The sequence below is a fragment of the Rhineura floridana genome, chromosome 4 (assembly GCF_030035675.1).
Source record: "Rhineura floridana isolate rRhiFlo1 chromosome 4, rRhiFlo1.hap2, whole genome shotgun sequence".
Taxonomy (NCBI): domain Eukaryota; kingdom Metazoa; phylum Chordata; class Lepidosauria; order Squamata; family Rhineuridae; genus Rhineura; species Rhineura floridana.
This window is the reverse complement of record NC_084483.1, coordinates 171,318,599-171,343,899: the sequence shown is the minus strand read 5'-3', so window position 1 is coordinate 171,343,899 and position 25,301 is coordinate 171,318,599. Positions and strand designations below refer to the sequence as shown.

The 25,301-nt window shown below is 42.8% G+C and overlaps 1 protein-coding gene across 1 annotated transcript in view; it reads right to left on the bottom strand.

Moving 5' to 3' along the window:
• Positions 1-25,301, bottom strand: part of USH2A (usherin) — a 766,975-nt gene that overhangs the window by 621,466 nt on the left and 120,208 nt on the right. Inside the window, exon 11 of the mRNA XM_061626123.1 lies at positions 14,654-14,849. Coding sequence (XP_061482107.1) covers positions 14,654-14,849 — 196 coding nt within the window. The remainder of the gene's footprint in view (positions 1-14,653; positions 14,850-25,301) is intronic.

Here is a 25,301-nt window from a genome sequence, read left to right as displayed (position 1 = left end):
TGATAGCTCCCAGCGGTTTTACATAAATGTTAAATAGCATGGGAGAAAAGATAGAGCCCTGTGGCACACCGAGTTGAGGGGCCAAGGGTCTGAAACCTCATCTCCCAATGCCACCTGCTGGTGTCTATCGGAGAGAAAGGAACGGAACCAGTTTAATACTGTGCCTCTTATTCCCAATCCCTCCAGACGATCCAGTAAGATACCGTGGTCGACGGTATCAAAAGCCGCTGAGAGATCAAGGAGGACCAGAAAGGTGAATTCTCCCCTATCTAGTGCCATCCTCATATCATCCACCAGAGCGACCAAGGCTGTTTCAGTTCCATGTCCAGTCCTGAAACCTGATTGGTATGGATCTAAATAATCTGTTTCATCCAAGTGCGCTGACTGATTGGCCACCACTCGTTCAATGACCTTGCCCAAGAATGGTAAATTAGAAATTGGGTGAAAGTTGTTTAGATCTTGGGGATCCAAGGAGGGCTTTTTCAAGATGGGCTTTATAATTGCCTCCTTGAGAGCTAATGGCAATACACCCTCATTCAAGGATGCATTTACCACCGCCTTGATCCCCTCGCCCAATCTCTCTTTACAGCTCATCACGAGCCATGATGGGCATGGATCAAGGAAACAGGTGGTAGGTTTCACAGTTGACAACACCTTGTCCACATCCTCAGAAGGAAGAGGCCGAAACCGATCCCATTGGATCACATTATGACTGGTCAACTCTGGTCCACTGTCTGCATTCACGGTATGCGAAATCAAGCTTCTCAGATGTTCGATTTTATCAGCAAAGTGTTTTGCTAAATTGTCACAGGAGGCCTTCGAATATTCCAAGGGTTCCTGAGCAACTGGACCGACCAGGCTTCGGACCACTTGTAATAACCTCCTGAGACAGCACTCTGCTGATGCAATAGAGGCAGCAAAGTAATCTTTCTTTGTTGCCTTTATTGCCACATGATAGGCAGCTACTGCTGCTCTAACTTGTGTCCGGGCATCTTCGGAGCGGGACTTACGCCACCGGCGTTCTAGTCGTCTCACCTCCTGCCTCAGAACACGCAACCGTGGTGTGTACCATGGTGCTGTCTGGGATCTTTCCAGGGGGAGAGGACGTTTCGGGGCCACTCGGTCTAATGTCCCGGTGATCCTTGTATTCCACTCCGTCACCAGGGCATCGACTGAATGACCTTCAGCAAGTTCCAAATCCCCCAGTGCAGTCAGGAATCCTTCTGGATCCATCAGGCGCCTGGGGCGGACCATTCTAATAGGTCCTGTGCCTTTGCAGAGGGTGTGCGGCATCGAGAAGTCTACGTTTACCAGATAGTGGTCTGACCATGACACACGGGTAAAAGTAATGGCCCCTAACTTCAGAGCACTTTTCTCCTCTCCCAGGACAAATACAAGGTCGAGAGCATGACTGGCTACATGGGTGGGCTCAGCATTACTAAGGTGCAGTTCCCAGGAAGTAATGGTTTCTAGGAAATCCCGAGGGGCTCCATTGAGAGTGGTCTCGGCGTGCACATTGAAGTCACCCACCACCAACAATTCTGGGGAATCATGCGCACACCCGGGACCACCTCTAGCACCTCGGCCAGGGATTCTGCCATGCAGCGAGGCAGGCGGTACACAAGCAGGATCCCTAAACTGCCCTTCGGGCCCAACCTCCAGTACATGCAGTCAACAAACTTGGTCCCATGGAGAGGAGACCTGGCAAAGACCAAGGACTCCCGATAGATGACAGCCACTCCCTCTCCCCGCCTTCCTTCCCTCGGCTGATGTGCATAACGGAAACCCGGCGGGCACATCGCCTCTAGAATAGGTGCCGAGGCTTCATCCAGCCAGGTCTCCGTTATACATGCCAAGTCTGCAGATTCATCCAAGATCATATCATGGATGCACGATGTTTTCTGTACCACAGACCTGGCATTACACAGCAGCAAATGAAGGTTGGTTGGAATCTTGCATCCCCCAGTTATCTTCGGGTTATGGGCAGACCTGGAACAAGGGATGGATATTATGCATCTATCCCTCCAGCACCACTCCATCGTCTGCCGCCCAATGTTTGGCCCCCATCCCTTTTGTCACATCCCCCCCAGATCTACACATGTCCCTATCCCCAGACGCCGGAGAATTGGATCAATTCTGAGATTCAATCCAGGTCTGGATCAAGATCCAGAACCTGTTCCCTATAAGTTCGTACAGTACCACTGTCTCACGAAGTTAATTAATGTCAATTTATCTACTCCTCTAATCACTATAAACTATAAAGACTATAGTAACTGCTAAAAATATAGGATGGGAATTGGAATATTAAATGCCCATACCTATTTCCATGAACAATAGATATCCAATACAGATATCCAGTCTGAACTAATTCCTAGCCTTAAATAAATATAACAATAATGGCAACAATGGTAGTATAACTATATCTCATCCATCTGAGTCTACGTATCCATTCATTCAATTGCATTCACTCATTCAATCATACATAGAATCCATTCATAACCACAGTCTACAATAATAAAAGCAGCCAGCTGTAGAATCTTCTTCAGCTTGATCTTCAGTAACGCCTAGTTCTTATCAGACCACCAGCCAGTTCACAATAGAGATGTTAACGTCTTGGGGAGCCACGAACCGCAATTATGACCCGTGACAATCTTCGGCAATGGAAACAGCCACAGCACGTCCAACCCAACGAGAGCAGCAAGCCCACAGCCAGATAGTAAGTGTGCGAAGATCGCCAGCAACAGCCGCCACACTCCAGCAACCGGCAGACAGTAATAACGGCCGCCCCAGCAGCAACCCAGTAGCGGCCCACGACCGCACGACCACACCAGGCAAGGCCGCGGCGCCCGGACACACAGCAGCGGCAATGGTGACCCAGTCCAAGCCAGCGACAGTCCAAAGCGCCACAAGCGGCAATCCAGGAGGGGCCAGGGCAGGCAGCGACACCCAAGCCCAGGCAGCAGTCCAGAAGGGGCGCAGCGCCAGCGACACCAGCAGCCCGACACACCCAGCGGCAGCGGCGACCCGAAGCCAGCAAGCGGCCCGGCGGCACAGCACAGCACCCGGACCCGGCGGCAACAGCCCCAGAGGCTGCAATGAGCAGCACTCGAGTCCGCAGCGCCAGAGGCCGCAAGGGAAAAGCAACTCGGCAGCTCGGCCGCGGTGAGACAGCCCCGGAGGCCGCAAAAGTTCACGTTGTTGAACCAGAATACAATTAAAATGCCTCTGCTACATTCCATCTCCACTCTTGTGCAGTTTATGCCATGCTGTTCATGTTGTTATTGTATTACTGTAGCACTGATCAAATCTGTTGCACCAGCACAATAACTTCCTCCAGTTGTTAATTCTAGTGCAAAGTTACTTGGTTGACACAGGTTCTGCTGGTCCTTTTTATAATGGTCATTTCTTTGCTGGACAGTAGACGTGTACATATACGAGCATGAAACACTCGCCTATAGATCAGAAGCTCTAGCAAATTGGGTGGGGGAAGCAGTTTTTCTCTGTTTTGTTCAATGGTTCTATGGTCTAAAAATGGTTTAAAAATGGAAAAACTAGGCATTTGTGCGGACGTTGGAAGAAAAACTATTTTCCAGCATTATTCTTCTATAATGAATTAAATATCAAGTACTATTGCTCTGAAGCTGACTTATACTGCTGCAAGTCAATTAGATCCACCATTTTTAAAAAGAAGTAATATTAATTTTTATACTGTTTTTGGTTGGATTACTAAATACTACACTTTAAGGAATATAGGAAAAAACATTATACCAAGTTAGAGCACAAGTCTGTCTAGCTCAGTAACTGATAGCAGTCAACGAAGGGAAGTTTCCTCAGCTCTACCTGGAGATATCAAGGGTTTAATCTGGGCCTTTTTAGTGATGGTTCCCCTGACTTGATGATAATAACAAAAAATATTCAGAAGTTGACATGCATTTTCATGTATTTGTGCAACAAGAGTGGAACCTGGGAGTCAGCATATTGATTCTGCAAGATGATGGCAGGGTCAAGCATAACCTCTTTAAAACATCTTAAAAACAAAAGACTTTAAAACATATTAAAACAAAACATTGTTAAGAACATATTAAAACAAAACATATTAAAACATTTTTAAAAAAACCTTTTAAAACATCTTAAAAAGCAATTCCAACAAAGACGCAGACTGGTATTTCATTAGACAAAGCATTTGCAGGCATTAGGATAGAACATAAGAACATAAGAAGAGCCTGCTGGATCAGGCCAGTGGCCCATCTAGTCCAGCATCCTATTCTCACAGTGGCCAACCAGGTGCCTGGGGGAAGCCTGCAAGCAGGACCTGAGTGCAATAACACTCTCCCCTCCTGAGGCTTCCGGCAACTGGTATTCAGAAGCATGCTGCCTCTGACTAGGGTGGCAGACCACAGCCATCATGGCTAGTAGCCATTGATAGCCCTGTCCTCCATGAATTTGTCTAATCTTCTTTTAAAGCCATCCAAGCTGGTGGCCATTACTGCATCTTGTGGGAGCAAATCCCATAGTTTAACTGCGCTGAGTAAAGAAGTACTTCCTTTTGTCTGTCCTGAATCTTCCAACATTCAGCTTCTTTGAATGTCCACGAGTTCTAGTATTATGAGAGAGGGAGAAGAACTTTTCTCTATCCACTTTCTCAATGCCATGCATAATTTTATACACTTCTATCATGTCTCCTCTGACCCGCCTTTTCTCTAAACTAAAAAGCCCCAAATGCTGCAACCTTTCCTCGTAAGGGAGTCGCTCCATCCCCTTGATCATTCTGGTTGCCCTCTTCTGAACCTTTTCCAACTCTATAATATCCTTTTTGAGATGAGGCGACCAGAACTGTACACAGTATTCCAAATGCAGCCGCACCATAGATTTATACAACGGCATTATGATATCGGCTGTTTTATTTTCAATACCTTTCCTAATGATCCCTAGCATGGAATTTGCCTTTTTCACAGCTGCCGCACACTGGGTCGACATTTTCATCGTGCTGTCCACTACAACCCCGAGGTCTCTCTCCTGGTCGGTCACCGCCACTTCAGACCCCATGAGCGTATATGTGAAATTAAGATTGTTTGCTCCAATATGCATAATTTTACACTTGTTTATATTGAATTGCATTTGCCATTTTTCTGCCCATTCACTCAGTTTGGAGAGGTCTTTTTGGAGCTCTTCACAATCCCTTTTTGTTTTAACAACCCTGAACAATTTCGTGTCGTCAGCAAACTTGGCCATTTCACTGCTCACTCCTAATTCTAGGTTATTAATGAACAAGTTGAAAAGTACAGGTCCCAATACCGATCCTTGAGGGACTCCACTTTCTATAGCCCTCCATTGGGAGAACTGTCCGTTTATTCCTACTCTCTGCTTTCTGCTTCTCAACCAATTCCTTATCCACAAGAGGACCTCTCCTCTTATTCCATGACTGCTAAGCTTCCTCAGAAGCCTTTGGTGAGGTACCTTGTCAAAAGCTTTTTAAAAGTCTAAGTACACTATGTCCACTGGATCACCTCTATCTATACGCTTGTTGACACTCTCAAAGAATTCTAATAGGTTACTGAGACAGGACTTTCCCTTGCAGAAGCCATGCTGGCTCTGCTTCAGCAAGGCTTGTTCTTCTATGTGCTTAGTTAATCTAACTTTAATAATACTTTCTACCAGTTTTCCAGGGACAGAAGTTAAGCTAACTGGCCTGTAATTTCCGGGATCCCCTCTGGATCCCTTTTTGAAGATTGGCGTTACATTTGCCACTTTCCAGTCCTCAGGCACGGAGGAGGACCCGAGGGACAAGTTACATATTTTAGTTAGCAGATCAGCAATTTCACATCTGAGTTCTTTGAGAACTCTCGGGTGGATGCCATCCGGGCCCGGTGATTTGTCAGTTTTTATATTGTCCATTAAGCTTAGAACTTCCTCTCTCGTTACCACTATTTGTCTCAGTTCCTTAGAATCCCTTCCTGCAAATGTTAGTTCAGGTTCAGGGATCTGCCCTATATCTTCCACTGTGAAGACAGATGCAAAGAATTCATTTAGCTTCTCTGCAATCTCCTTATCGTTCTTTAGTACACCTTTGACTCCCTTATCATCAAAGGGTCCAATCGCCTCCCTAGATGGTCTCCTGCTTTGAATGTATTTATAGAATTTTTTGTTGTTGGTTTTTATGTTCTTAGCAATGTGCTCCTCCAATTCTTTTTTAGCATCCCTTATTGTCTTCTTGCATTTCTTTTGCCAGAGTTTGTGTTCCTGTTTGTTTTCTTCATTCGGACAAGACTTCCATTTTCTGAAGGAAGACTTTTTGCCTCTAAGAGCTTCCTTGACTTTGCTCATTAACCATGCTGGCATCTTCTTGGCCCTGGCGGTACCTTTTCTGATCTGCGGTATGCACTCCAGTTGAGCTTCTAATATAGTGTTTTTAAACAACTTCCAAGCATTTTCAAGTGATGTGACCCTCTGGACTTTGTTTTTCAGCTTTCTTTTTACCAATCCCCTCATTTTTGTGAAGTTTCCTCTTTTGAAGTCAAATGTGACCGTGTTGGATTTTCTTGGCAATTGGCCATTTACATGTATGTTTAATTTAATAGCACTGTGGTCACTGCTCCCAATCGGTTCAACAACACTTACATCTCGCACCAGGTCCCGGTCCCCACTGAGGATTAAGTCCAGGGTTGCCGTCCCTCTGGTCGGTTCCATGACCAACTGGTCTAGGGAATAGTCATTTAGAATATCTAGAAACTTTGCTTCTTTGTCATGACTGGAACACATATGCGGCCAGTCTATGTCCGGGTAGTTGAAGTCACCCATTACTACCACATTTCCTAGTTTGGATGCTTCCTCAATTTCATATCTCATCTCAAGGTCTCCCTAAGCATTTTGATCAGGGGGATGATAGATCTTTCCCAATATTAAGTCCCTCCTGGGGCATGGTATCACCACCCACAACGATTCTGTGGAGGAGTCTGCCTCTTTTGGGGTTTCGAGCTTGCTGGATTCAATGCCTTCTTTTACGTATAGAGCAACTCCGCCACCAATACGTCCTTCCCTGTCCTTCCGATATAGTTTATATCCAGGGATAACAGTATCCCACTGGTTTTCTCCATTCCACCAGGTCTCGGTTATGCTCACTATATCAATGCTCTCCTCTAAGACCAAGCACTTCAGTTCTCCCATCTTGGTTTGGAGGCTCCTAGCATTAGCGTACAGGCACTTGTAAGCAGTGTCTCTCTTCCAAGTGTCTTTGGCACTTGTGGTTTGGCCTGTGGTAATTTTGCTCTTCTGAATTTATATCCTGTGCCCCTGCTCTCACAATGCCTACTTCTAGGCCTACCCCTTTTAAAATTTCATCATTTCTTTGGTTTTTATCCCAGGGGGGAGGTTTATTCCAAACAGGACCTTCCTCAGCTGCTGTTGGGTTTCCCCCCTCAGTCAGTTTAAAAGCTGCTCTGCTACCTTTTTAATTTTAAGTGCCAGCAGTCTGGTTCCATTCTGGTTCAAGTGGAGCCCGTCCCTTTTGTACAGGCCCCGCTTGTCCCAAAATGTTCCCCAGTGCCTAACAAATCCAAACCCTTTCACCCGACACCCCCCGATAGAGGTAAGATCTTTATTCAGTTGTGAGTGGGATCACACCTCAGTCTGAACTGTCCCAGCTGCAGACAGAGCATGGGACGGGCCCTCTCCCTAACTTCCTGTCCCAGCTCTTTGTTTCCTTTCTAGGTCCTGAATCTCTCTACTTAGTTCTATTACTGATGATGCATCTTTCCTCTTTTTTTCAAACAGTCATAAAACACTACCCAATTAAATATTTACAAGCCTTAATACTTTATAGCCCCTTCCTACCCAAGGCCAGAGGTTACAAGCACATGACCTTGATGGAGTCACATCTTTACCATGGACTCAATTGGTAACATAGTTCTTGAGATATGCTGGTTTGTTTAGAAGGTAGCCTGATCTGGACATCTTTGGCTCTTGCCCCTTTCATTTAGAACTGACCCTTAGGTCCCATCTGATCCTTGGGGGTTGGTCTCTGAGGGAATTCCAGATTCTGGCAATTGCTGTGACATATCCTGGTGTACAATTCTTTCTGCTTGGAAGAGTGGAGATGTCTGCGATTGTGAGGTAGTATGCTGCCTTTTGGAGTAGTCACCTCATATAATATGGGAGCTCCTACTTTTCTTATAACTCCAGAGGACCACATTTTTGTGCCTTTACACATGCCATATCTACACTGGACAATCTTTTGCTAGGACTGAAAAGTCTCTGGCTGAATGGTTGTAGTACTCCACTTGTCTTCTTTGATTGCAAGCCATCTCGTCTCTGTGATTTTCTACTAGTTCTGGAACTAGCAAATCTCTGCACATTGGCAGCAGAGTTTTGGTTCTGCATCCCATTGTGCTGGGGTCAGGCCTGGACTTGTCTGGCATCTCTGTGATGGAGTATTTTGATGGGCCAGGAGAGACAAGTAGGGGTCAGACTCTGAGGTGACAGCTTTATGCAGCAGTTTGTTGTTTTAACAGCAGACTCTATTTTTCCATTGTTCTGTGGATGTGCTGGGGAGGAGGTAAACTGGACAGATTCCCAATGATGTGAGAATACTCTGAATTCTTCACAGGTGAACTGGGGCCTATTGTCACTGCTGACTGTGTCAGGTAACCCATACCTGGAAAAGTGTGCCTTTAACTTCTGGATCACCTCTGTGGCCCCTGTATCCTGTAGACTATCAATTTCCCAAAAGTTAGAGTAGTAATCTACTGTAATGAGGTACTGCTTTCCCTTAAATGTAGAAAGGTCTATACCAATCTTCTCCCATGGTCGTGTGGTAAGCTCATGTGGCAATAAGGTCTCTTTCTGTTGATGGTTGTCACAAGAACGGCAGGTCTCACACCTTTCCATGTATGCCTTCAGCCAATATACACTCTCTAGCCTGTCGAAGGCAGCTGTCAATTCCCATATGTGAGGCATGAATCTTTTCCATGACTCTCATGCTCAAAGAGGCCGGAATGACAAGGATGTGCTTCTGATATATGAGACCATCTTGAACACGGAGTTCTTCTTTAAACTGAAAATATGCTTCTGCTCCTACAGGCACTTGGCTTTTGTTTGCAGGCCATCCATCCAGAATTACTCGCTTGACCACTTGAAGCTATGCATCCTGCTCTGTAGCCTCGTTAATTTCCTGTAGTTTGGCTGTTTTGATTGGGAGGTAGTGCAACATGTTGACTGATTCTATGTCCTGATCCCCCTGCACAGGTTCTCCTGTGCTTAGTAGGTAGGCATGACTCAATGTGTCTGCCAACACTAGAGATTTTCCAGGGCAATATCTGATTTCTACCTGGTATTTCTGTAGGTGCATCAACATGTGCTGCAGTCTTTTAGGTGCATTGAGAAGAGGCTTTGTCATAATTGTTTTTAGGGGTTTGTGATCAGATAGCATGATTGCTAGGTGCTCGTAAGTGTACTGGTGGAAATGCTCTATTCCAAACACTACAGCCAGTAGCTCCTTCTCTATTTGTGCATATACTTGTTATGTCTCTGAGAGGGCTCTGCTGCCATATTCAGTTGGTTGTTCTGGTAAAAGAACTGCACCCAATCCCTTTCCCGATGCATCACTCTGTAGAGTCAGCTGCTCTCCTGGCTGGTAGAATCTGAGCATAGGGCATCCACAATTAATTTCTTTGATCTCTCAAATGCCTGTTGCTGTGGCCCTGCCCAGTCCCATTCTACAGTCTGTTTTGTTCGCTGGCATAGGGGCTCTGCTTCAGTTGCTAGAAGTGGGCAGAATTTATCCAGGAGGTTTATCATTCCCATGAAGGGCTGCACTCCAGTCACATGCACTGGAGGTGGCATTTTCTGAACTGCCTCTGCCTTGCAGGGATCTGGCATCAGTCCTTCTGCTGACAGTACATGCCCTATGTATGTCACCTGCCACTGTATGAATTTCATTTTCTCTGAGTTTGATGTTTTTCTCCCTACAATGCTGAAGAGTGACTGCAGCTTGTAATCATGGTCTTTTTCTGCCTCTGCATCATTTGTCCCTTCTCCTATAGTCAAAATGTCATCCACAATTATCTTCACACCCAGAAAGCCTTCAAGGCCTGATTTAGTTTCCTCTGAAACACTTTTGGAGCTGGGGAGATGCCCATGGGAAGGTGGAGCCGTCTATAGCAACCAAAGGGTGTAGCAAATGTAATCAACTTGCTTGACTCTTCATCCAGCTTTACATGCCAAAACCCATTGTTGACATCACAAACAGTGAATATCTGGCCTCTGGATAGATCAGGCAAGATATCACCAAGTGTGGGCAATGGATAATCGCAACTTTTGAGTGTTTAAAAGCTTGGGGTCTATGCAGATCCTTAATTTGCCTGATGGCTTCTTTATCACAATCATGCTGCTTATCCAGAGGATGATAGATTCTTCTGCAATGATGATGCCCCTTTTCTGCAAGCTGTCTAGTTCTTTACGAACAGGCACATTCAATGCCACTGGAATTTTCCTCTGTGGCAGGCAAACTGGGTCTACTAGTGGGTTGATTTCTAGATGTAGTTCTCTATCAAAACAGCCATCTCCCTTGAAAACATCTCCATAGTCCTCCAGGATAGTTTCCATAGTCCAGGGTTTGGGAGAATTCTATTGTACAGACAAAGTTCTGGTGCTGTGCTCTAATCAAGTGTCCATTGCTTGGAGGGCTGCATTCTCTAGAAGGGTGGGTTGGTCTCTTTCCTGCACAACTACAAATGTAAGTTGGTAACTTTTGTTGTTTTTGAGGTTCCTTAGTATCAATTTGCACTTCCCTGCTGTCTGTGTGATGCTCTTATTGTACATTATCAGGGAGCAGCTGCTCTGCCTGATGATTATGCTTGGGTCTAATTCAGATTGGGGAATCACACTGCATGATGCACCACTATCCAGTCATTGGCCCAATAACATTATTGCAAATAATACTGTTGCTGCTGATGGGCCCAGTGTCTGGACTTGATATGGCTTAGAGCTCAGAGAGATTGTCACGACTTCCATATCCTCAGCACTGTCTGTGGAGTCTGCCACCTCTTGCAGATGTCTTAGTGCATTTTCCTTGCCTTTTTTTCTACACACATTCTGGAAATGGTTCAGTTTGCCACAGTGTGCACACTGCTGGCCAAACACAGGGCATTTTTTGCCTTTCTCTGTTCATGCTGCCAGCCAGTGCAGGACCCCAATTATCTTGTGCCTACTTTGATTTGGTTAGCTTTTTTCTGACTATGTGCACAGCAGGGTATAGTCCTTGCACTCCTAGGGTTTTCAGCCTGGTTTTGGAGGCCTCTACAGCCCATACTATATCCAGGCATTTGCCTAATGTAAGATCACTCTCTCGAAGTAGGTGTTCTTGCAGCTCATTGTCCAGTATGCCACATACAATTCTGTCCCTGATCAGGGAATCTTCTAGCTCTCCAAAATTACATGTGCTTGCTAAAGTTTGCAGTATGGTGACACAGCTTTCTAATTATTCTCCTTCCTGCAGATTTCTTGTAAAGAATTTATCTCTCTCCACTGTCTCATTGCACTTTAGAGAACAGTAGGCCTCCAAAGCTGCCAGCAGAGCACTCAATGTCAAGTCAGTGCTGAGCTTAAGGCTAGTACAAATCTTTCTCCCCTGCTCCCCAATAAAGCAAAATAAAAGTTTCACTTTCCTGCTTTTTTTTTTCCTTCAGGCATGGCCAGGTAGAGCTCAAACTCCTGTTTCCAGAGGGTCTATTCCTGAGCTTAGGCTTTTAGCTGCAAAATCCAGGGCTCCTGGAAGTTTCAGTCCATGTACCAAGTTTGCTTGTTGTAAGAATTATTCCAGAGATTCTTAGAGAACCGCTACTACCATGTTTCATTAGACAAAACACTTGCAGTTGTACATAAAGTTAGAGGCAAGATCTTTATTCAGTTATGGGTGGAATCACACCTCAGTCTGAACTGCCTGGAGTTGCAGAGAGATCATGGGTGGGGTTAGGGTTGCCAGGTCCATGGCCTGAGACTGATCCTGTATCTTTAGGAGAAGAGAAAGTCAGCCTAGTGCAGGTGTGCTTGCAACCCTGTAATGGGAAAAACCACAAGGGAGAATTCTCCCTTCCCCCTGCACAACTTTTAAAGATACAGAAGACCTCTTGGAGGCCTGGCAACGAAGACGTCTTCTGTATCTTTAAAAGTTGTGGAGGGTGGAGGAAGAATTCCATGAGTTCCAGTTTTGGAAAAATGGCGGGGGTATAAATAAAGATAATAATAAATAATAATAATTCTCCTAAAGATACAGGATCAGTCTCAGGCCAAGAACCTGGCAACCCTAGGTGGGGTCTTCTTCCTAACTTCCTGTCCCAGCACTTTCTGTTTCCTTTCTACTTAATGCTATTATTCATGATACAACTGGGATAAGGTCTCTACTTAAAAGGCTTGTTGAAAGAGGAAGGTCTTCAGTAGGTGCCCAAAAGATAACAGAGACGGTGCTTGGAATACTCAGAAACGCATACACACAAAAATAAGGAATACATTAACATATAAATATTTAAGAAGTTTACATTTGTGCAAACATATATTTTATGAAATGTATGAAACTCAAAGTGCACATTCCAGATCAGCACCATAGACACCTATTCTACCTAGATAAACTTAACCTCTGCTATCATTTTCAGGATATAATGTTTACTGTGAAAAAGGACTTAAATCTAATTTTAAAATAAATATAATATTGCCCATGAGGTATGTGTGACAACAAAATAACTTTGAACTGTTCAATAGTATTATGAAGTATAACTGTAAGTCCAACTGTATTGCTTCTCTTTAATTATATTATAGAAATAGGCATATTTTGTTATGTGCTAACAAAGTCATAAATAATATACCTAATGTTCTTAAAATAGTAAAGTGAGTTAAGATAGTATAAGAAAATGTTGCATGTATTTCAGTGTTATGTGAATATAAATACATTTGTTCCTGATAATAATGTATCCTCCACCCCCACCCAACCTCAGTTTCAAAATTTCTGGGAATTTTTCATCTCTACACAGTGACACCACTAAATGTTTGAAATTATTCATAAGCATTGGGTTCAATCTAAACTTATACTCAGCAGAGTTCTACTCCTGCTGAAGGAAGTGTGGTGTGTGAGAGAGATTATTTTTTGTCTTCTTCTTACTGCAGCCCCTGTGCCCTCTGAAAATCTGATCAGAAGCTGCATAAGAGATTCTGTGGGAAATTTCAGGCGAATTAGCAAAAATGGTCTCCTCCTGCACCCTCAGGTGGGCTAGATTCCTCTTCTGGATCTAGTGAGTTCCATGAATGGAAAGAGCTATTCTGTTCTCACAAGTAACACTCTGGATCCAACCCATTCTGTGGGAGATTACATGGCCATTTTACTTTCTCCTCACACAGAAAAACAACTACATACAACTTTCAGTTTTTATGGAGAGCAATTGAACATGCAACCCCTAATCTGCTGCCTAAAGTGGTTAGGTCCAGGATAAGCTTTACCACTTGATCCTGTTGATTGTACATAAACTGCACAAGTCATTTGGGAATAAATTGAAATTTAAGAATAGTTAACTACATTTGCCCATAGGATTTCTGCCATAAAATAAACCATAATAATGAGAAAGCTTTTTTTGTTTTTTACATTTAAACACCTTTAGCAGCAATACATGCCATAGTTATTTCTGCAATGAAATGGTGTCCAATAGAAGTATACTAACATATAAAATGTTATTTTAAAATCACATGTCTAGGGTATGTAGCTCCCACGCAGAGTCCCTTTCATCAAGAAATTTTCCTTACATAACTTCCCATACATCAACATTTCAAACTGCATTATTTGCGCTGTATATTTTGGGAGCTTGATAAATTTTGTCCTTACATATATGTGGTTCCCCTCAAATATGCTGGAAGTAATAAATTGCTATAATAAAATCTAATTTCTGGGAAATACCTGTGGGAATAGCAAACAAAAAAGCACGTCTTGTTAAAAAAATGATAAAATAAGGTAGCAGTTTATTATAATCAACTTGGCATTGAATTACAAAATTAAAATTATGTGGCCCTTGATAACCAACTCTTGCAGTGTGTAAGATCTGTAGAATTATGTTGTCATTTTACATTTCATAGGAACAGTTCAAAGAATTATAATAGGGAAAAATGAAAAGATTTATCACAAAGGACCCTGTAGTGCAGAATATTTTTGAGGGGAAAAATCCATTTATTTTGGTCAAGAAAACTGACATAGAAACTATTTGCTTAAAACTCATTAAGTTTATAGCATCATGCAAATATTTTGCTATAATTTGCATATGTTAAGTTTATAGCATTATGTTATTTTCCTGCAATAAACATTTTTGTGGCAGCAATAAGCAAATTATATTATTTCTGTCTTTTATTATTGTGAAATGACAGGTGTTCCTATACCTACTAAAATCCACTAAATGCAGAAAAACCTAAAGAGACGATTCTACTTTGCCTAGGACTGCAATTGGATAGAATTATTAAATTAATAACTGTATATGGTTCAATCAGATTTTGTAATTTCTCATGAAAAACATTACATTTGACCTGATGTGCTTCCAAAAAAAATCAGTATCAAGCATTTTATTTTTTATTTGTAGAGGGGGGGAAAAAAAAGAAATCTCGCTGTAGATTGTTGCCTTCCACCTACCAATAACATTTTCTTTGCAATTGCACCGGCCTGAATTTTGGTGACAGGTAATATCTCCATTGACTGTCCCAGTGGTATTACAGTTACAGGGGCTGCAGCCATCAGGGTTTGACTGTTGTAGATTGTAGAATCCATCCTGGCACTGATTGCACTCTCTGCCAGACACATGTCTCTTACAATTACACTGGCCTCCAATCTAAAAAGATACAAAAAGAAAAATGTTGAAGAATGATGAACATATCTTTTTTCCTCCCTGATAGATACTCATAAGCAACACGAGTGGGTTGACAGGTTAGAAAATCTTTCAGTGGAAACGGGCAAAACAGGTCTCTGTGGTTTATGCTCACAGTAAAATAAAACTACGAAACTGTAAGAATACAAATTCATTGGAAACATTAAGGAAGTCCACACAGTTTGTTTTTTAAAAAGCATTCATGAAATTGCATGGATCTAGTATCAAAAACAGACTGGACACAAAGCATACAAAATAGTCACAAAGCATGTAGAACCACAAAAATGAAGCCCCACTTACCTGCGCAGCATGGATAGGCGGGGCATAGTTGCGAGGAGGGAGCGATGCTGCCGCGGCCATCTTCGTTAAGGGCAACGTCGTGTGTCGCAGCGTTATGTGTGCGTGACGTGCGGCAGGGAGGGGAGGGGCCATGGGCCTATTTAAGGCCAGGCCGCCCCTCCTACCTCCTCTTTCAGTGAGCAGGACGATGAGGGACATAGCAGAGAAAGCTGCAGGACAGTCGGCGTTGGTTGGGCCTATTAGGCCTAATTGGTTACCCCCAGAGGGGGTTTGGGGAGCCCCAAAGATTTAAAATGATGAAAAGTTAAATGGGGCAGGCCTAGAACTAGGCATTGTGAGTGCAGGGGCATGGGATAGCAAGCCAGAGAAGCAAAAGTACCACAGGCCAAATCAAAAGTGCCAAAGACATTTGAAGAGAGAGACTGTATACAAGTGTTTATACACCAATGCTAGAAGCCTCCAAGCCAAGATGGGAGAACTGGAGTACTTGGTCTTAGAGGACAATAGTGATATGGTAAGCATGATGAAAACCTGGTGAAACAGAGAAAACCAGTGGTACATGGTTATCCCTGGATATAAACTATATTGGAATGACAGTGAAAGACATATTGGTATCACTCTATATGTGAAAGAGGGCATTGGCTCCACCAAGTTAGAAATTCCAAAAGAGGCAGACTCCTCCACAGAGTCATTGTGGTGGCAATACCAGGCTCCAGGAATAATTTAGTACTGGGGACATTCTGTTGTACCCCTGATCAAAATGCTCAGGGAGATCTTGAGATAAAAAATGAAATTGAGGAAGCATCCAAACAAGGAAATGTTGACTTCAACTACCCTGACGTAGAGTGGCTACATACAGGGCCAGTTCCAAAGGGTGGCCAGGTTGGGCACTGGCCTGAGGGCCCCACAACTACAGGAGCCCCTGGGGGACCCCTGAGGGGCCCTCTGCTCCCCTTCCGTGATCTATGGCACGAGCAGCAGCAGATAGCAAGACAAGAGCTTCCGAGCCACCCGCCGCTGCGTGCCATCAACCAAGATGGCGGCAGAGGCTTCAGTCCCTTACGGAAACCTCGGCCACCATCTTGATTGATGGCAACCCTGCGCGTGCAGTGCAAGCAGCCGCAAAGAACAGCAGAGAAAGGTAGGTGAAGCGGGGGGATGGTGGCAGGCGGCGGGTGGCTCGGAAGCTCTTGTCTTGTGATCCGAGGCACAGCTCGTGCCATGGATCACAGAAGGGGAGCGGAGGGGCCCAGGGCAGGCTGATGCTCAAGGGCCCCAGCATTCCTGGAGCCGGCCCTGGCTACATGTATGTTCCAGTCACAACAAAGAAGTAAAATTTCTAGAAACCCTAAATGACTGTGCCTTAGGACAGTTGGTCATGGAACAGAATGAGAGAATAAAAAGGAACACAAAGTTTGGCAAAAAAAATGCAAGAAGACTATAAGGGATGCTGAAAAGGAATCTGAGGAGATCAACGCTAAAAACATAACACTTCACAACAAAAAAATATTTAAATACATTAAAGCAGGAGACCATCTATGGAGGGGTTGGACCCTTGGATGACAAGAAAGTCAAAGGTGTGCTTAAGCAGAATAACGAAATTGCAGAGACACTGAATGGATTCTTTGTAGCTATCTTCACAGTGGAGGATATAGGACAGATCCCTGTACCTGAACTAACTTTTTCAGGAAGGGAGTCTGAGGAACTGAAGTAAGTAGTGGTGATGAGAGATGAGGTTCTAGGCTTAATAGACAAAATAAAAACTGACAAATCACCAGATCTGGATGGCATCCACCCAAGAGTTCTCAAAGAACTCAAATGTGAGATTGCTGATCTTCTTACAAAAATATGTAACTTGTCCCTCAGATCCATCTTCATATCTGAGGACTGGAAAGTGGCCAATGTAATACCAATCTTTAAAAAGGGATCCAGGGGAGATTGTGGAAATTACAGGCAGTCTCTGCTGACTGAGTGAAATAGTTTATGGCTGCAGTAATGTAATTAGCAGACAACGGCTAGCAACCAGGCCATAAATCTGTCAGGCTTGAGGCAAAGAGGCCCACAACTACAGTAAGTGTAAATACTGGGTGGGGAAGAGCTGAGAGAGTGAAAAACAGACGAGTCCTGGGGAAGTCCAAAGTCAAGGTATCAGAGATCCAATGAGACAGGGCAGGGTCGAAGACACGCTAACACAAGCCGGGCTGGCTACAAGGAGTCATGAAAGGTTGACACTGTTTCCAGCAAGAGCTACTCACAGCCTTTTTACCTCCCCTCCCTGGTTCAGGTGCCAGCAACCAGCCCTCCAACCCCTGGAAGCTTGCAGCTTTGAACAGCCAGAATGCCTGCACTGCTGAGGATTCATCCAAGAGAGGCATGACACAAGCCGGTTAGCTTAACGACTGTCCCAGGAAAAGTGGTAGAAAGTATAGATCAAGATAATATAACCCAGCGTATAGAAGAGCATGGCTTCTGTAAGGGTAAATCCTTTCTCACTAGTCTATTAGAGTTCTTTGAGAGTGTCAACAAGCATGTAGATAGAGGTGAACCGGTTGACATAGTGTACTTGGACTTTCAAAAAGCTTTTAATAAGGTACCTCACCAAAGATTCCTCACTAAGCTTGGCAGTCATGGAGTAAGAGTAGTCGTCCTCTTATGGATCAGAAACTGGCTAGTAAACAGAAAGCAGAGAGTAGGAATAAATGGACAGTTCTCCCAATGGAGGAATGTAGAAAGTGGAGTCCCTGATGATCAGTTTTGGGACTGTGCTTTTTAACTTGTTCATAATCTGGAGTTAGGGGTGAGAAGTGTGGTGGCCAAGTTTGCTGATATATTAAATTGTTCAGAGTTGTTTAAAAAAGGGATTGTGAAGAGCTCCAAAAGGACCTCTCCAAACTGAGTGAATGGGTGGTAAAATGGCAAATGCAATTCAATGTAAGCAAGTCTAAAGTTATGCATACTGGAGCAAAAAATATTAATTTCACATATACACTCATATGGTATGAACTGGTGGTGACTGACGAGGAACAGACCTTGGGATCATAGTGGATACCACAATGAAGATGTTGACCTAGTGTGCAGTGGCTGTGAAAAAAGGCAAATCCCATGCTAGGGATCATTAGGAAAGGTATCATAAATAAAACTGCCAATATCATAATGCTGTTATATAAATATATGGTGCAACCATATTTGGAATACTGTGTACAGTTCTGGTTGCCTCCCCACAAAAAGGATATTGTACAACTGGAAAAGGTTCAGAAAAGGGCAACCAAAATGATCAAGGGAATGGAGCAACTCCCCTATGAGGAAAGGTTGCAGCATGTGGGGCTTTTTAGCTTAGAGAAAATGTGAGTAAGATGTGACATGATTGAAATGTATACAATGATGCATGGCGTGGACAAAGTGGATAGAGAAAAGCTTTTCTCCCTCTCTCATAACACTAGAACTTGTGGACTTCCAATGAAGCTGAATGTTGGAAGATTCAGGACAGATAAAAGAAAATACTTCTTCACACAGTGCATACTTAAACTATGGAATTCACTCCCACAAAAGGCAGTGATGGCCAGGAACGGATGGATTTAAAAGAGGATTAGTCAGTTCATGGAGAAAAAGTTTATTGATGGCTACAGTATGTTTTCAGTATGTTTTCCAAACACTTGTTGTTGGAAACCGCAGGAGGGGAGAGTGCTCTTCGTACTCAGATCCTGCTTGCACGTTTCCCATGGGCAACTGCTTGGCCACTGTGAGAACAGGATGTGGACTAGATGGGCCATTGGCCTGATCCAGCAGGCTCCTCTTATATTATTATTTTATTATGAGACTTCCCAGTATGGCTGACAAGCAGGCTGTCCAGAAAGGGATCTCTTTGCCATAGCTACATCTTTAGATTAGGTTTGGTTGAGTGATGCAGAGAACTGATTGGACCACAGAACAGGAAGCTGATTGGCCAGAGAAAGAGGAGATAAAATGTGTGTGAAACAGGAGAGAGTGTTTAGCTTTGAGACTAGGAGAGGGGGGTTACAAAAATTGCTTGACATTCTCACTGGGAGGGCTGTGCCTTAGTAGACCAACCTCCATTGTTTGTACTGTTCCCTATGTTTCTAAACTCTTGTTGATTCACAATTGCTTGTTAGTGAAATAAATACTATTGCTTGCACATTTCTTAGTAGTGTGCATGTTGAGGGAAGACTGCTACTCAAACTTCCAAATTGGAGTCCCAGGTTTCCTGGGGGTGGGGGGCTTGAGCCAGAACTTAAGAAAAGAGTGTTTCCCCTAGACAATGAACCCAGCCCTGGGTGCCGACCCAAACATTACACTTACATCAGACGGGAGCAATCTCAGGCCTAGGGGCCAAGTGCAGCCCTCTCCATGGGCTCCCTCCTGGGATGTTGGCCTTGGCAACGGGCCCAACAGTTCCGGCTCTTGACATGCACACTGCTTTCAAGACATGTTTATTTGAAAAGTATTGTGGAGATATCACTTCATGTGGTAGCAGACTCAGGTGGCAAGAGTCAACCAAGTTTTGGCTTTGTATGTTTAGGTATTTCCTGGGTTATTTCTTACTTTCATGTCGGCTTTTAATAATATAATGTAGTACATTTTCAAATGCCTTTACATTAAATTTTATTGACTGCATTTTTATGTGCATTTTGTAAATCACATTGTGAAGACTTTTTCTTAAGAAGTGGGCTATAAATTTGGTAAATGTACAAACAGTATGAAGCAAAAATTAGGTCAGTGAGAAGAGGGAGGTAGTGGCATGCACAGAGGACCCCAAGGTTTGCAGAAGTACAATTTATTTTTAATGTCCTTCTTGAGCACCTTACAGATTCTGAAACAAGACATGTCTAGCTGCACAGGAGCACTCCTAAAATGAGATAAAGATAACACTGCAATGTTTTGTGGGTCATGTTCCATGAATTCTTGTACAAGGTGGCAAAAACTTGTTTGCAGTACAGTGGCTCAGTGTATTCGGGGTGACATTGGGAATACTGGCTGTACATTAACTCTAGTGGGCTATATAAACAGTATAGCCTTTTTTTGTATAGTCACTTTTCCTCATATAGTGCTCTTCTGCTAGGTCAGAGCAGAAGACACTTTCTGGTAGCAGTACATCTCTTTAGTTCCATGCCTACGAAACAAAATTTATCACACACTGTCCAACACCAGCCCTACCACTCTGCTTGACTCACAGAAAATCCAACCTATCCCCAACCAGGAAAGTTACCTTACTCATAGCATGTCCTCATGTGTGTTGGAAGTGTTGGAAAATGTAATGCCCAAAGCAATACATAATTATTGTATTTTAACCATGGGTTTTTTTAAAAAAACAAAACAAAAAACAAAACCAACCAATAGAGTTAGATGTGGATGGCTATCTAGCATTAAATATTATTTCTTTACTTTATATTGACTTCACAGTTTCTGTGATATACATTCCAAATAGATGGAGTATAGGTAACTTACCTACATTTAAAACTTGGGAATTACCAGCGCAAGCCATTAGTACAAAAAGAAGATAGGCCTCATCTTCATAAGAGACCCACAAGATCTCATCCCTGAAAATGGCTGCTGTCAACCTACAATCATCAATACTCATTTGATGTCTTCCTCTTTTCTTGCATCTTAATTTCTAACCAGCAGGAGATAGAAATATAATTGCCAGAGAGAAGTATAAAAGCAGTGATCTCCTAATTCCCAGTCTATTTACATGTACATAGCCATAGCTTTCAGGGGCTCCAGTTCACCCCAAGTAAGTTATACATATAAGAAGAAAGAAAGAATGAAAGAAAGAAAGATGAGCAGCCTACAGTGGTAGGAACAGAAAGAAATGCAGGTCTAAAAGGAATACATATTGGCCAAGGATGGAGGAAACAAAAAAGGTTGAAGGAGAACAGGTGGGAATGTGGGAACTGTTCAATGTTACAAAGTAAAAATGGGTCAGAAAGGGGGAAATCCAAAATTTAATTTGAACCAGGCCCAGCTCCAGATTGTCGTAATGCTAAAGAAGAGATTACTTCTGTATATACTGTATGCAAGATACATTTCCTTCACCTCTGGATAACTGCAATCCACCCACGTACTTGAAATTAGACACAAAGCTTCCTAATGGCTTCCAGAATGGCTTAGGTTCTGGCACCTCTCTTTTTAGAAATCAATAATTAGGGATGGGTGGGTGGAAGGCCCATTTTAAGAATAAAAATGATTGTGAGGTGAAGAGAGCAGCGGAGTAGCAAAAATGAGGGAGGTTTGTGGGAAACAAGAAGTAAGAAGAGCACAAAAAAGTTCTTTCTCCAAAGATTCTGAAATCATGTACCTATTTCTACTGAAGCAAATATGTTTACAAATATGTGTAAAAAGTATTTACAATCCCAAAGTTAGAACCCCTTTACTTGTACCTGAAGCAACACTGTAGCCTTGATGCATTATTCACAGAAGCAGCCTATAGCATGAGACTGTACTCTGCAGAAATGGTTCTTATGTTCCTGGCTGCGCATAGGAAAAGGTAGGGTTGCCATATTGCCCGGTTAGCTGGGTTTTACCCGGATTCTATGCATGCCACCCGGTGCCCGGCTAGCCCTTTAGGTGGCCCGGATTCTCAGCTTTAATTTTTTTAAAAAATTAAGTTTCTAGGTGATCCGGTTCTCGAGATATACATAAAAACGTCAGCCCCCCCCACTGTTAAATCTTTCTTTAAACAGTACTGTATAGCACTTCGTAGCTTTAACCCCGCCCGTTCAGGATTGCAGCCAATCAGGGATTGTGTTTCAGTTTCATTGACCTTAGGCAGTGTCTAGAAAACAAAATGGTGGTTTCACCCCCTGTTTATCTGAAAATCTCATAAATTGGGTAAGTATATACATTTCAGTTTTTTTTCCTCTTGTGTGCAGGAGTCAGATCTTGGGCAGTGTTTTGAAAACCTTCCCAATACTTGCTTTTTGTAAAAGCAATGCTAATCCCATATGCCCAGAGTAAATCCCATTTAATTCAATAGGACTTACGTTTGAGTAGACATGGTTATGAATGTGCTGAAAATCAATGGGACTTTGGAGTGAATGTAAAAAAGAATTGTGTCTGTGCCCTCCAGTCCTATTTTAAAGCAAGTAGGCAGGGCTTACTTAGGTATTACAGTTTTTATTCTGTAGGAAAGTAATACTGATTTTTTTAAAACTAATACTGATTTTTCTGCAATGACCAACTGGTTTGACAATAAACTATTATATGGGCTGTATGTATTTATACATCTGCAGTGTGTGCGTGTGCGTGTATGGAGTCTTTCCAACACCCCTGTGAGGTAGGGTTGGAAACCAAGGCAGCTCACAACAAGAAATAAAGCCATTTAAAATCCAATAACCATAAAAACAAGTATAAACAGTTGCAAAACAGCATAAAGTGGCATGATTTGGAATTTTGGGTTGTGTGAATGAAGTTGCTTATCACTTGAAGTTGCATTTCTGTCCCTGTTTGAGTAAGCCCCACTGAATACGCTGGGACTTGCTTCTGAATAAATAAACCTAGGATTGCACTATAAATATCTTTACAGTTTGTGTAAATAATAAATATATTTGATAGTCATGCTTATATACATATTTCTTCATTTATCATATTTTTGGTTTTTGGTTAGGAATCCTGACTGGTTGTGAGATGCTTAGTTTTCTGCCTTACTCATAAGAATCTTGTTGTGGTTGGTATGGTATTACATTTAGGAAAGTGTTACTGCCTTTTGTGTTGTTTTTTTCCTATTTGCATTTCACTTATATTTAACCTCACTCCGTTACAGCCATAGAAGCAACAGCAGCATATGAAAGATAATTAACTCCCATTAGTGATAAGAACAAGAATTTATAATTATTATTTCAATTAAAACAAGAGGCTTATCAATACTTTGAAGAGGACCAGATATTTATTTTCTTTCTGAGCCCAGGACTGGGTCTTTTATGATGCCCGGAGGGGGGGGAGCAGGAGAGTAGCTGATAAGACAGACATCGTGGCATTGGTAATCTAATTAGCAAGGTATGTGTGGGGTTGTTGCACACTTCCAGGCCCAGTTTCATTGTGAGTATGGAGGTGGAACCTGTGTAGATGTGGTTGATCAAAGGGAGAAGAAATTTTGAGTTAAGCAAAGCTCTGCTTTTATAAAACCTAAGAAACATACAGATACTTTGAATGTCTGAGTGCCTGCACCAGTGGAATACTGGAGGAACTTGTAAAGCTTGCTGCAACAGTATTTACAACTGAGCATGTTGTGTGAAAGACTCCTTTTCCTAACATTTTGGCTTCTTGTTTTTCTCCACCCACCACATCTTTGAAATATATTGTATATGGTTAACTGTACTGCTGCCCTGACTTACTTTATGTTTGTTGCTATTTTGTGTTTTTATTATGTTTTTATATTGATTGTGTATTTTTATTGTTTTTATTATATATGTAAGCTGTGCTGAGCTCTGTTTTTAACAGCAAAAGGGCAGGATATAAATTCTCTTAATCAATCAATAAATACTCCATAGTGTTGGAAACTAGAGTCTAGGCATTTAAGGCTAAAAATGTTGCTTTTAAAAAAAAGATTTCTCACATCTTTCCCCAGTTTTTGGTGGTAATTCCTAGGCACAAAAACAAAACAACTGGACAATCCAAATATTAATATGCAAATATTTGCATAATGTGCAAATAATATGCAAATATTTGCATAATATGCAAATGATATGCAAATAATTTGCATAATATGCAAATTAGCCTGCCCGGATTTGTGGAACTGGAATATGGCAACCCTAGGAAAAGGGCACTTAACACTCCCATTGAATAGAAAGACTTAAAAGAGCTTAATTTTGGATAGATCATACCTAGGTTGAGATGGAGGTATGTTTATCAAGATTCCAATCTGATTTTAAAATAACACAAAGTAGATACTTCCCTTGGGGTAAGGATTTCTGCTTGCACAACAGATCTTTGTCCCCATTTGCCCCCCAAATCTTTCCCAAAGGTTGTCCCAACCCTCTGAAACAGGAGGGCACAGGGCACATGCACGGGGAGGAGAGGGGGAAAAGTCCCATTGTACTAGTGCTAATCCTTGCACACCCCTCGCTGGATTGTCACCTTGTAGTGGTGAGTGGATTTGTGTGTTCCAATGAAACCTATGAGCGATGATGTCGGGAGTCTTGTACTCCCAGCAGGGTCACCCATGGCAGTAAGGTCAAGGGAGAGGAACCAGACAAAGAACGATCCAAGAAAGTCCTCAATGGCAGACAGGTGGAGGATAACAATGTGTATGTTACAACGGCTGTGAAAGTGGATGAAGGCTGCAGCAGATAAAAGACTTCCAATCATTGTGGTATCCATGCCATTGGATCAAAGCCTTTTTCTGTCAAGATTGTGTGTTGATTGTCGTGCACCGATCTCCCCACATAAAACAAATTCACGCACAGGCGTCTTCCAACCAAACCAAAACAAGAGCCCCATGGCAATTAGTGAATGGCAACGGGGGCAGGACTGTGAAATCTGGAAGCCCCTAGTCATGGACCAGCACATGGGCGGTGGATACAGACTCAGTCATCCTGGCTCAAGGATCGAGGCAGTTGAATAGTTCAGCAGCTATATCCACAACTGAGCAGTCCTATTCAGGATCCACTCTGCTCACCCCATGTGTGGAGGGGGCTAGAAAAGGTGCCCTAAACATAGTCTGCCTCATCTCTCTCCCTGACTGGATTACCGCGTCCAGTGGGGTCACCACTTAGAGGTTGCAAAAGACAAATGAACTTTGGAACATGGAATATATGGACATTGCTAGACAATACTGATAGTGAATGTCCTGAACACAGGACTGCCATCATTGCGAGGGAGTTGATACGTTTTAATATTGACATACCAGCACTCCGAGAAACTTGAAGAGCAGGAGAGGGACAAATGGAAGAAAAAGGTTACACCTTCTCTTGGAAAGGACTGCCTGAACAAGAACAATGAATATATTGAGTAGGCTTTGCTATTAAAAATGATCTTGTGAAGCTCTTGTCAGAAGTTCCTACTGGCATTAATAAACGACTCTCAACTCTCTGATTAAAACTTGCCAAAAACTAGCAGGCAACTATTCTAAGTGCTTATGCACCAACATTAGATGCTGATGAA